At 47.3% G+C, this 12,528-nt stretch overlaps 3 protein-coding genes across 3 annotated transcripts; 2 read left to right on the forward strand and 1 right to left on the reverse strand.

Moving 5' to 3' along the window:
• Positions 1-4,217: 4,217 nt before the first annotated feature.
• LHYA1_G004073 (uncharacterized protein) lies at positions 4,218-4,712 on the forward strand (the record flags this gene model as incomplete). The annotated part of the gene is made up of 2 exons (XM_031149036.1): positions 4,218-4,283; positions 4,323-4,712. 2 exons carry the CDS (start codon positions 4,218-4,220, stop codon positions 4,710-4,712), a joined length of 456 nt encoding a protein of 151 aa, XP_031005415.1.
• A 5,366-nt stretch (positions 4,713-10,078) lies between these two features.
• Positions 10,079-10,789, forward strand: vps29 (Vacuolar protein sorting-associated protein; the record flags this gene model as incomplete). Its single annotated transcript, XM_031149037.1, has 3 exons — positions 10,079-10,099; positions 10,203-10,616; positions 10,676-10,789. 3 exons carry the CDS (start codon positions 10,079-10,081, stop codon positions 10,787-10,789), a joined length of 549 nt encoding a protein of 182 aa, XP_031005417.1.
• Positions 10,790-11,147: 358 nt separating this feature from the next.
• citE_5 (Short chain dehydrogenase) lies at positions 11,148-12,317 on the reverse strand (the record flags this gene model as incomplete). The annotated part of the gene is made up of 3 exons (XM_031149038.1): positions 11,148-11,347; positions 11,403-12,066; positions 12,225-12,317. 3 exons carry the CDS (start codon positions 12,315-12,317, stop codon positions 11,148-11,150), a joined length of 957 nt encoding a protein of 318 aa, XP_031005416.1.
• Positions 12,318-12,528: the final 211 nt, after the last annotated feature.

Raw genomic sequence — 12,528 nt, forward strand, 5'->3', positions numbered from 1 at the left:
GCGTGGGCGTGGGCGTGGTTGAGTGGGCGTGGGGGCTCAAACAGGGGTGGCGTAACATGGGGGACACCAACAGGGACAAGGACCCTTATCTACAGGGAGATGACGGACATGCAAAAGAAAACCGCGCTATTGCATGCAGGACAGAACAGGGAAAGGATGCGCTACTACCGCTCTTCGTCCAATCAGCATGTCGAGAGGCGCTTGGACCAGATGCACAAGCGATCTGTGTGTTTGCAGAAGCGAATGCGTACCCCGGTCTATGCTTGGCTTTTGCGGAGAACAAAAGGAAAATATGGTTCGTGAGTCGTGAGACATGAGATTGCGCAAAGGGAATCCCGCTAAGATCATTTGAGTGCGTGAGTGAGTGAACATCTTCTTGAGATATGAGGAAAGTCAGGTGGCCGAGGTCACTCTACTATAGGTGAGACAGCATTAGCCCGCCATGCCATGTGGCCTTGAAGATCAAGTACTTCGTACGAAGTATCTTCAGACTTCGATGATTCATCTCCTGGTTGGTCCTGGTGGTCACTGATCATGTGCATTACCATCACGAAGCCTTCAGACTTCCTTTTTCCCATCTCAGCCATGACGGCGCTTGTTGCGGATGTACTCCAAAAATTATGGATCTCTCAGGGATCAAATCTCGATAAGGTGCGACTACAGCATCTAACATCGAGTAGCGTCTTCGGTGTTCGGCGGCGGGCCGTACAGTAGAATGCTCTAGCATACAGTATGGAGGACCTCAGTAGTATAGAGATATCGTATACGGAGGATTAAGCGTGGGTCTTGCTCTCAAAGGCCATTCATTACTGTATTGATTGTACGGATATTTGCGGTAAATGCTCCTCAATGATTACAGTAACGACTCTCAAAGATACACAGATTAGATCAAGTCAACTGAACTCTTTCATTCTGGAAGTGGCGCAGCGCTGCGCTGCTTATGATAGATAATATGGCTAATTCTGAGCGATTACATTTCCTCGTGGAGATATCGAGCAATGGCTCGAGACAGCATAAGGTGCTCGAGGAAATCGACACGAGCTGAAAAATTGCTCACAGGACAGCCGAAACCGAAGAGAGCTGAGACTTCCTCTTTGTCTCCACCACTATCTTCAGATCGCTGTTCTCAATTATTGGTGGTGGACCGACTACTGACGAAACCCCCACGTACTCCACAGATGGGAAAGAGATCACCGACTTGGAATGTTTGAAGCCACTGAGCCAGCCGCCTCAAATACAGTAACGATGACAACATCGACGCATAAAGGTACACATGTGTATCTTGTAGTAGACGTTGATTTAGCCTCTAGGCCGAGAGACCGGTTACTGCCGACAAATGGCTCGTATCGGGACAGTGAACCTACGGCGGCAACCCCCAGGTGCTATTTATATTGAACTGTTTTATCCAGTAGATTGCAACTATTCGTATTGATAAGGTGAAATACGGAATACATGGAAAGGATGGCGCAATGTTGATGTTTTGACGTTCAAATCGAGACCAACTTGCAGTTTGTAGCCTGTTGCCACGTGTTGGGGTAAATGCAGTAGAAATATACTTACCATGATGATATCTTGTGAATACCTTCAGACTGATAACTGTCTCAGCTGCAGCAGATCCCTCCACAGACGCTGTGGCCCTATGCTGGCAGGTTGATTGCTTCTCCACAAAGATACGGGATGATACTGTATGAAGCTTTAGCATGGGGTCAGGCAATAAACGTTTCGAAGAGGTATCTGTCAATAGTTCGTTATTATTGATCTTTGCCGCCGCTGTCGTTTTATTTCCGGTACTGAGGGAGATCCTGCAGACCTCAAAGCCGTGCCGCAAGCACGTTGCACGAAATAGATGAAGGAAGGGTCTGATCGCAAGATAAACGCGCAGAACTAGAACTAAAAGAGCTGGTTGAGGATCATTGAAATTGCGTCTCCTGGTTCGATAGCTCAGACGCTTGTACTCGATCAGCAGTTGGTCACTAGAGCCGCGCGCTCTTCAAGACCGATCGATCTACCGAGCCTTCGCATGGAAACGTCTGAAGAGGCTCGTACGTTGTGCCACTGTTGATTTTTGACGTGCCAGACACCAGGTTCAGTCCAAGGTCAGCTAATCGGTGCCTGCATACAGGAGCCGTCTACCCGCTGTTGCAGCTCGCCCTAGGCAGTACAGTACAGTAGGTACAGTGCGAGAGTTTTCTTGGAAGACGAGATATCTATCACGAGTATTGGCTGTCCCAAGCACGGCAAACCAAATTAAAAGATGGCATGCGCTTACCTCCGTATGGATATCATCCAATTGAAGTACCACATCAGCAACCCCTCACGATGCGGGCAACAGCGATAGTAGTAGTGAGTGTCACGATGTAAATGATGAGGGGAACATGATGCTGCAGCCAGCTCCAAATGGAGCGTAGTATGCAAATCATATGGGGGGGGGGGGGAAGTGGGCTCCAGCCAATGAAAGTGGCCACGCTGCTCATGCTGCCAAAAGGCAATCTGGTTAGGCAGTTTCTCGTGACCAGTCACAGGCAAGACACGGAGAGAGCGCTGAGAGGTGGCCTTTATTCTTCATGCCACTTTAACAAGGCAGATGAGACCTTCAGTGAGGCACCCGTCAAGACAGATTTTGAATGCGTCTCAGCTGGCAAGGCAAGGCAAGTAAAGGCAGGGGGCGGCCGGGCAGCAGCTAAGCCCTTTGAGCGCATAAAGTTGCAGAGGGCATCTTGTATTCTGAACTGTTCGCCTGAAGCAAAGAGTTTGAAAATTGCATAAATCATAACTCTTGGTATCTTTACGGAGTAAACTTTATATCCGATGCTCTTCAGTTTAGAACAATCTCAAACCACTTCTGGGCGCTTGGTGAACCCTTGCTCTTGTCGCAGAATCGCCCCTGCCCCATATTATAGGAAGGGGAAGCAGCGGCAACAGCTAGGAATAACATTTGGGGAGATCCTTGCGGGAATGGAGGAGAAAAAGGTCGGCGGTCGTCATTTGGTAGGGATAATTAGCGTCTTTTCCCGATAATCCTAGTAGCGTCACCACTCGACGGCGCCACCTGGTGTTTTCCCGCTTCTTCTGGCATTCCAGGACTCCACAGGGTCCACAGGCGAGCAATGCGCTGCAAAGACTCCAAAGAGACAGCGACGCCCTGTACCTCAGGCAGGTGTGTCCATACAGACAGGCTACAGGCTACGAATACAGGCAGCGCTGCACGCTGCAATGCAAAATCCCCGCTGGTGCAGTCTTCCTACAGTAGCCGTATCCTGTCCGGTCCACTTCAAAACACATCCCACGTCGCCGCTTGAAGCGTGCAGGAACAATGTGGACAGTCGCCAGTAACAACAGAGAGAGCAACGCAGTTGCGCAGTTGAGTTATGCGTGATGGACTCGGCGTGCGTGCTTTGCTTTGCTGGAGGCTTCATATTTCATACCGGTTACTCTAGGCACAGCTTCTCATTCATTCGTTCCATCAGAAGCCCAAGGAGACAAACATAATCTTTCTCTTCGAATCAGAAGCCGAAGGGGCATAAAATCTCAGTTGCGGCCACCACCATCCAATAGAAGGAATACACCACACCATGTTGGGCCCCCTGGCGGCATCCTGCTTGCTGAAATTTCGATTTGTTTTTGGTGGCCGCCCCAAGCCGCTCATCGCCTAGCCCCAACACCCCATCAGCGCATGCCTCCCTGCTGACAGAATGCAAGTCTATACGCTTGCTCTGAACAAGTTTAGCGCATATTGGGAAAAAGACCATGCCTGCACTTGCTGCGGGACCAAGCCATACGCAGGTTCACGCCATCATGAGTATATGGTTCAACCTCCTCCTCCCTCAAGCTTCACTTTTGAGCTGCTAGACCATAACATCTACCCCACTTTGTCTTCTTCACACATTATCCTTCAAGAAGTGGAGTGGCATCATTATCACTATTATCGCCTCACATTTAAACAAGACTACAAGACTTCCAAACTTCTCCAGCATCACACTATTTGCTCCATAATTTGTGCATTGTCCAAAAGCGTAGCCGCTTCACACAATTCTTCCCTCCCACCAGGCTCCACCTGTTGAGTCACACCATCATCGAAATTCCGTACACAACACAATTGCACAAACAAACCCAGCCGAATCGGAACCTTTTAAGAAGCTTCATCCGCCTTCGAAAACTTCCCCAAGAGAACATTTCCACGCTCTACAGCAACAAACCAATAACTACAACTACCCACCATGACTAGTGATATGGAATGGTCCCCAGATTTCTGTCTTGCTTGTGACAAGCAAACAGATGGCAGAGTATATTGCTCGGAATCCTGTCGTCTTGCGGAGTACTAGGTAGCATCGTCGAATGCAGGTTCAACAGCATCCTCCCCGACTTCCCCTCGAGGCCCCTTCTCGTGGCCAACCAGAAGGCCGTCGAATACTGCCTTCTACCTCGAACCAGCCTACAACTTTGGCAATGCACAACCCTATGGTACAACTTCTTCACCACAATCCTCCACCTTCTACCAGCCATCGAGGCCACAAACATCACCTGTACCCTTCACCTCAAGGTCTGCTTTGACGCCTTCGAGCTCCCAGTCCAGCCTCTTTTCTCTCCAAAGCTCAACATCTTCTATGACTTCGGAACCAAGTCAGCTCTCCGATGAGTCAAAGAAGGCTCTAAGGGCATACGCAAGCTCGTTCGATCAGTCACGAAATTCAAGGCGACAATCGACCCACTAGAGCATTTCACACTCAATATTCTACTCGACCTGGGACGTCTCCCTCATCGGCTTTTAATACATGATTTCCTATTCACATTTCCGAACCTCAGCATCCTTCGGCGTTTTTTTCTCAGACATCTCCCTCGGTACAATAAATACCCATACCTCCTCTCACATCCTATTAGGATCGGCGTTCTATCACAATTTACGAAACATGGTGGTTGTACAAAAAGCATTTTACGGAGCATCACATCTCATCTGTCCTTGGGTATAAAAAATTGTTGGGTGTATAGCATTGGAGCATCGGGACAGGAGCAACAGTCACTACTTTGCAATAAGAAAAATTGGTTTCATTTGTACTCGGGCATTTTCAGCATGGAAGGGGATAGGAATCATACCCCAGGAGCGAGGCATCAGGAGCACATTGCAGGATTAGGGGTACCGCTACAACACACTTGTTTTGGTGTTCTGGCTCAAAGGAGCTTCAGTGTTGTCAACAATAGTGGTTCTACAGAAGATTTTGCACGTTGTTAACACCGGTCCTCACTTGTCCTTGTTGTTCAGGGCCTGACTCGGTTATTAGTAACACGAGCTTAGTATAGCAATGAAACAAAGCCCGTCATAAATTGACAGGGCTTGAGTTCTCAACTCAAACATCCTCCCTTCATCTTATGTGATCACGTTATCACCAACTCCAATATCATCGTGACTTCTCCACCATTGGTTCCACCACTCCCGCTGGCCACGTTTAAACTTTGGCACTATATTGTTTTAACTTAACTAACCTACGTGGTAAACAAATACACTTCAGGAAAATTGAAGCGGGAAAACACGTAAGTAGTATGATCCAGGACAAGCTGTCACCTAGCGCTACAAGACTAAGAAACCTTATCTCAGAACGTCCTATAACTAGAAGACGCCCAAAAGTCAAATGGGATGGGCAGTCCGGAGGACGCCTCCTCCTGCGCGCTCATTGATCGTTAAAACCTACCTACCTTGGGGTTGAAAGTCTAGACTACCTACCTTACTCTAAGGGTTTCATCATGGTTGAAACCTTCCGATGTCACTGAACCGGTACATAGTGTAGTCCCGATGATCCGGCTTATGGGTGTGGTTAAGGGGAAAGTTTAAATAGAATAGTATACTCCGTAGTACCCGATTCAATGTGGATCATAGGTACAGGACTACGACTTAGTGCTCTTTCTAGAAAGGATCGCAACATTGAAGTTTATTCCATAGGTACAGTTGGTAGGTATTTGTCATTCAATGCAATGAAATAAAATTAATGTACTGCAATCAAATCAATTAATTATTCGCTATGCAATAGGTAGGTAGGTAGGTAGGTATTCCAATCAATTAATCAATGAGCACCTAGGTATACCATACCTTAGCAATTATAGCTCTAGCTATAGCTATAGATCCCAAAACTTGGCAGAATGGTATAAGTCAATCTCGTCATAACCTAGGTAGTCTAGTGCCACTCATCCATCAACGAAAGAAAAGCCATCATACCAGGTGTCGGAAAAAGGCTGCCAGGATAATGCCTCGATATATTGTTGAGCCCCGAGTCCCGACCCGACACCTGGATTCTGACTTTTCAGATGACGAAAACGTACACACGCATACATACAAGGACGAACCCGTCCCGTCAAGAAATTCAACAAGTCGTGTCTCATGCTCATGCCGGCAGGCTTGTTTACGTTCCTTTAACCACTCTAATGCATATTTCATGGACAACGATAGACTATTGACGCATAGAATTCTACAAAGTAAATTTGCTATTATTGTAATCCCTGAGACATTCCGTTTCAAGAGTAAAGCTTCCTTCCTTCCTGGTTGAATCAAAATACTCGGTCTGTTTAGGGTCAATGCACCAGGGAGGGATGGGATTTACCGGCCCTTCCCGCTGTTCCTTGCTGCAGGGCTGAACCAAAACACTGAAAGAGGAGAGGTCTAGCCCCCAAGCTGAGCTGAAGTGAAAGAATTTTCGCTTCCATTGACTTGCAAAGTCTACTCCGGAATTCCTTATGGCCTAAGCGAAAGAATGATGGTCAGAACTAGACCTGAGCAAATATTATCAGGGTATCACTAGTATGCTATGGGATCGGGATTCAGATGCGATGCTGCATTGCACTGCACCCTCGGGCGTAGTAGTAAGGTACGTACGGTACGGAGTATTGGTTGTGGGCGTTACACGTTTCTACCTCTGAAATATGGATAATCGCGGAAAGGCTAGGAATGTACCCGAGTTTCACCTTACCTGACCTTACTTTACAAGTACCGTATTCTTATTGTTGTTTACCTAGATGGGACAGAAACTACTTTGTAAAGTCACGCCGTCTTTCCGTTTTGTGAGCTGATGTATTTTGGGGAAAACTTTCTCATTCGTTGGACTTTGTGCGGCTTGCCTGTCTTTCATTCCACGTGTCGTGGCTTCGTCGGTGTAAGGTAATGTCATGTAATGGGTCACCGAGATTTTTTTGGTTTGGTTGCGCAAGCATTTCCTACCTTGCCTTGCCTCGTACAATGTTGAATGTATGACTGATGGCTGGCTGCTGCTGTGGCCCACTGGCGCCTGGAGTCAAAGTGTGTGTCACCTCGCCTTGTTTTGCTAGGAAAGTCTCTTCTCCACTTCGGCAGCAGAAGGACTGCGGCTGCTTTAGCTCACCGAGTCAATAGGTAAGCTGTTGAGAATGTCTGTGTTTCGTTGTTGTTGTTGTTGTCGTTCTTGATTGTTTAAACGAAATTTTATGCGATGCCGTCAGCCTTTGATAGGCCCGGCCAGCAAACCCCAGGAGGCGGCATAAGGGAGCCTCATGCCGTTCCAACCTTCATTTTTAGTGCCTTTGTTTTCTTTGGCGCTAGTTATTTCTCCAGAGATTTCTAATTTGGTGATGATTTTTTGTTGTGTTCTCAGGCACGCCTGGTGGCCCAATCGCTTTGATTCCGCGGCAAAAGAAAGTGACAGCTGTTGTGCCACATGCTTTGTACAACACCACTCCGAGCCTTAGCCATCAAGGTATTTGTGTGTTACCTTCTCGGAGATGGCTGAAGATCCCCTTTCTCTGCTTATGGATATCTTGTAATGCTAGTCTGGCATGACTGTGGTGTGTGATATATTACTTTACATATATTCTCTCAATTACTAGTCACGCTGTATGACATATTGCAGCTGTCAGGCTCGGATCGCTTTGGAAAGGTTTTCCATTGTCACTATATGCACACTTATGAAAACACGCTTCATATGCCAGCCATGATTTCTTTACAACGCACCATCAATGTCTTCCGATTCCTAAGCCGCGTTGAATATTCTCTTCGGTATTTACCGCACTGTATTCCCCATCTGAAACCTCATATGCATGTATTATCGAACACGTGGAATTTGCATACTCGGTGTACCACAGCCTGATGAAGTCCAGGGCATGGAGATCTCAATCTCCACACATGTCTCATTGGCCGCGGAGGTATCTCCGGGGGAGGACAGGGCAGAAAAGTACTCCATGCTTCACGTGAGCATAACGCAGTCACTGACCTTTTTGTATTCCCGGGACACTGCATGTAACACCACGTTAGCAAACACATTCAACGTCGAGACTTGTTTCTCCGTTGCAAACCGCTAGCTAGTGCCGCCACTGCCTGAGGTAAGGAAGTGATACTGCGTCGTGCACGTGTTGCGTTGTTTCATGAAATTGGACTATTGAATCTCCCTGCTTCGGGAGCCTGCAGGAGAGTGACCCAAGGGACTGTTCCCCACGGAAAGCAACTTTTCTTTGGGTATTATTAGTCACCGACGGCAAGGGATACTTGTAGTACATTCCTTATTCCTTTTCTTCTTCGAGGACAAGTCAGTGCTGCTCTAAGATTTTATTTTTACTTGTACCCTCTGGCGAGTGCCACGTGAATGCGGGGCCTGGCTATGTCTGTCTGTACCAGCAAACTGAAAGCAAATAAGAGTAAGCAAAGAGCGGTGGAGGCGGAGTGAGCTTTGTGTGCTCGTGATCATGCCGCTGAAGATGCTTCCCGAGACTCGGACGTTGCACCACGAGGTTGTGAATCGTGATATTGTCATAAATTGAATGCAAGATTTCCCCCGGACTCTTTAGACGTTTTACACGATTTGAGACAAGCTACATGGTAAGTTCTACCGGATCCTTTAATTTCCTTGTGGTACACAAGATCGGCTAAAATCAAAAGGCATTGGTATACCTTCAACCCTGAGGTCGAGAAGTCCATTTTTCTAGTCTGAATGAGGTGTTGCGTACATGTTGACGGATGCCACGGGACATTTATTTCCAAGGTAGATATAAACCGGTTGCTGTACCCGCAAACGATGCATTCTGAATGTTGTGCTCCCCTCTTTACTGGCTTTACTTGCTGATAGTCTTCGGCTGCAGGAGATGTGCGAATAAAGCCCCAGTTAGGGAGAATTGGCATGCCGAGGAAAACTATCTCGTCTCTAGTGGCATGAGAGTAGAAGATGCCGGCGCACCTGTATGTAAGATGAACCATATTCCTGTTTTGTACCATAAGAAGGTCAAACAATCGATATTGGTGTTCCCCACCAGCTTCGTCGGAATTTTACGAGGCTTCCAAAAGAGGGGTTTGCAGTGGAACTTTGTTTACGTTCGCCTTATTTTTTTTTAGCTACCTAGCAATTTGTAGTTTCATATCTATCTGGGTGTACCAAGTACGCATTTCAGCGCGCGGTCAAGACTCATAGGCCTCAGAAATTGGAGATGGAGTACTTACGTTTGGGATTTCTGTTGGTGAGTTTAGAGGCTGTGATTGGCGTTGGGAGTGGGATTGAGAATGTAGGTAGTTGAAATAGTCTCCCAGAAGGATTAAATGAAATTGATCTTAAAGCTACTCAGTCTTTGACTTTCAAAGTTCTTCGACTTTCAAAGTTGGGTCTATAGATCATAAAGTTTCAAAATACCTAGCTATGGATAGACTGTTACAGACAAATATACTGCACAATAAAAAATGGGTGATTCAGAGCCGGTCTATGCAAATATTAATGCCCAGACTACTTTGCAGCAGCCCTATTTTCCTTAAATAGAATTGAAAACTGATTACAAAAGCTCTCTTGAGAAATCTAGAGAGTACTGTGATTGTGATGTGCAAATGTAAATACCCCTTTACCCCTTTTCTGACCCTGAGCCACGTGATCACTAGCTGGGGAATCTTCGGTAGCAACCGCCTTCAAACGGTCGAGGCGTCGTCAACATTCACGTCCAATAATACAAGATCTTGCGCCGCAACTTACAAACACAACATTGAAGCAAGAGCTGCTTCACTACTACAACCCAAGAAGTAGGAAGCTCAAGCCGCCCATGTTCTCATCATAACGCCTGTGTAAACCTCCGAAACTACCCCACCGCCAACATGACATCCCGCCTGGTCCTCGTCATTGGCGACCTGCACATCCCAGATAGAGCTATAGATATACCAGCTAAGGCAAGATGCACCCTTCAATCTGCTCGTGCATCCTGCTGACAGCTCTAAACAGTTCAAGAAGCTCCTCACGCCCGGCAAAATCGGCCAGACGCTCTGCTTAGGCAACCTCACAGACAAGCCCACCTACGACTATCTGCGCAGCATATCTCCGGACCTGAAGATCGTCAAAGGCCACTTCGACGCAGACGCTACATCGTTACCGCTTGCGCAGACGGTTACGCATGGCTCGCTGAAGATTGGGTTCCTGGAGGGGTTTACCATGGTTGCGCCCATGGAGATGGACCTTATGCTGGCGGAGGCAAATAAGATGGATGTGGATGTGCTGTGTTGGGGGGGTACGCATAGATTCGATGCATTTGAGTATGAGAATAAGTTCTTCGTGAATCCGGGAAGTGCGACGGGTGCGTTTACAACGGGATGGACAGCGGAGGGGGAGGAGATGGTACCGAGCTTCTGCTTGATGGATGTGAGTCTGCCAAGGTGAAGATTAAGATTGAGGTTTGTGCTGACTTTGCGTGATGATAGGTCCAAGGAATCGGTCTCACGCTTTATGTATATCAATTGAGAAAAGATGCGAATGGGGTGGAGAGCGTGAACGTGGAGAAGATTACTTATACCAAGAACGTGGGAGGTTCATGATGGGATATTGAATGAAGACATATCAAAACTCATTTGAGGGGATCAGGTTAAGCCCTATTCTAGTGGGCCAATGAAGGGAATTCATGGATGTCAACACTGACGTCGAAAGGCTGCTGATGAAAGTGGGGAACAGGTTGGCCAGTAATTTAGTTACCTCCCCGAAAGAAAACATACAGACAAAGATCATTCGCCTACGTTCACCATTCAAAAGCTTTCTCAACCAACCCTATCTGCAGTCCATTGTTTTCAATGCGTTCACCAAGCGTCACTATTCCCGGTCTACACAAAATCAACAAATATATTTCTCCTATCTATCCTCTCAACTCTTTTAATCACTAGCTAAGCACTACTGGTATTCTTAGGAATTCCAGTTCGATTGCCAACTGGGACCTCCAAACGGCCATCCAATAAGCCCGATATCGAGCTGCGTACTCGCTTCGATCTCTTTGGCTCGGGCCTTGAGTTCATCTACATCCCAGTTTGCCCACAAGAACTTCCCTTTCAAGAAACGCGCCTCCGGGCTTGCGAGCCAAACACTGAAACTCGCCGGCAGAGAAACTAAGTCAAAGTCAGCTTCATGACATTTCACCCAGCAAATCGACATTTCACTTACCGTCATCCTGGAACCCGACAGCATCAACACCCCCCGCTTCTTCATTCATCGCAGTTCTAATTATGCCAGGCTGAACATGGAAAACGCTTATTTCCGGGTTTTCAAAGGCCACACTATCCCAAAGCCGAAAAATTGCCAGCTTGGCGATGCAATATGGGGCAAACTTAGGAGTGAAATTCAGATGTGCAGTGGACGAATTAATGTCGATAGCGACTGCGTCTGTCGATGCGTATCGCAGGAATGCCTGCGCAACGATGAATGAACCCTTGAGGTTTTGCTGAATGCCCTCGAGGAATTTGTCACCGTCCGCGTCTTTGATGGTTTCCTGGAGGCCAATCATGGCCGCATTACTGACCAAAACGTTGATCTTTCCGCTGCCGACAAATTTTGCAAAGGCTGCGTCTACTTCGCCTTTCTTTGTGACATCGGCTGAGGCCACAAATACCTCGACGTCGGCGAATTCGTGCTCGATCGAGGCTTTGGTGTCGAGAAGGGGTTGTTCTCTACGGCCAAGGAGGGCGATCCGAGATGCACCTGCTTTGGCGAAGTGGTGAGCGGTCTCTGCACCGATGCCTGTGCCCCCGCCCGTTATAAGTACGGTCTTGCCTTTGGCGGAAAGCTCGGGGCGGGTGGGAGATATGGATTGGTGGGTTTTCGTGTGCCACTAGATCATGGGGGAGTTAGTTGTTTCCTATTCAAGAAGGTTTCGGGTAGAAGGAGCTTATGTTTCCAGTTTGGGAAGTATGTAAGGAGTAGTTGGAGTACATAAGACGAAACATGATGGAAGAGGATAGGGTAAAATCAAAGAGCCAGTTATCTTACGGTTGAGGTTGGGGATGGGAAAGGAGCTGCCATGATGATTGTAAGATGTCCGGATGTCTGAGGAGGTTGGTTCGATTGTTCGATGAGGAACATGTTTAGGGTGAACAATTTCCATCTTTATATATGGGTGAGTCTACGACTTTGGTTTGAACGGAGCTGTGCAATTTGTGAAGTTAAGTGTGGCCTCACGTTTGGAAAAGCCGTGTGGGTTCTATATGACCAATGCTTGAGATTTGCAACTTGTTCCACCTACCGAATTATTCTCAATGCAGAATAGAGTGTTCCGCGATGCTTCACAATACAA

This window comes from Lachnellula hyalina (assembly GCF_007821495.1).
Source record: "Lachnellula hyalina strain CBS 185.66 chromosome Unknown contig00065, whole genome shotgun sequence".
NCBI classification, from domain to species: domain Eukaryota; kingdom Fungi; phylum Ascomycota; class Leotiomycetes; order Helotiales; family Lachnaceae; genus Lachnellula; species Lachnellula hyalina.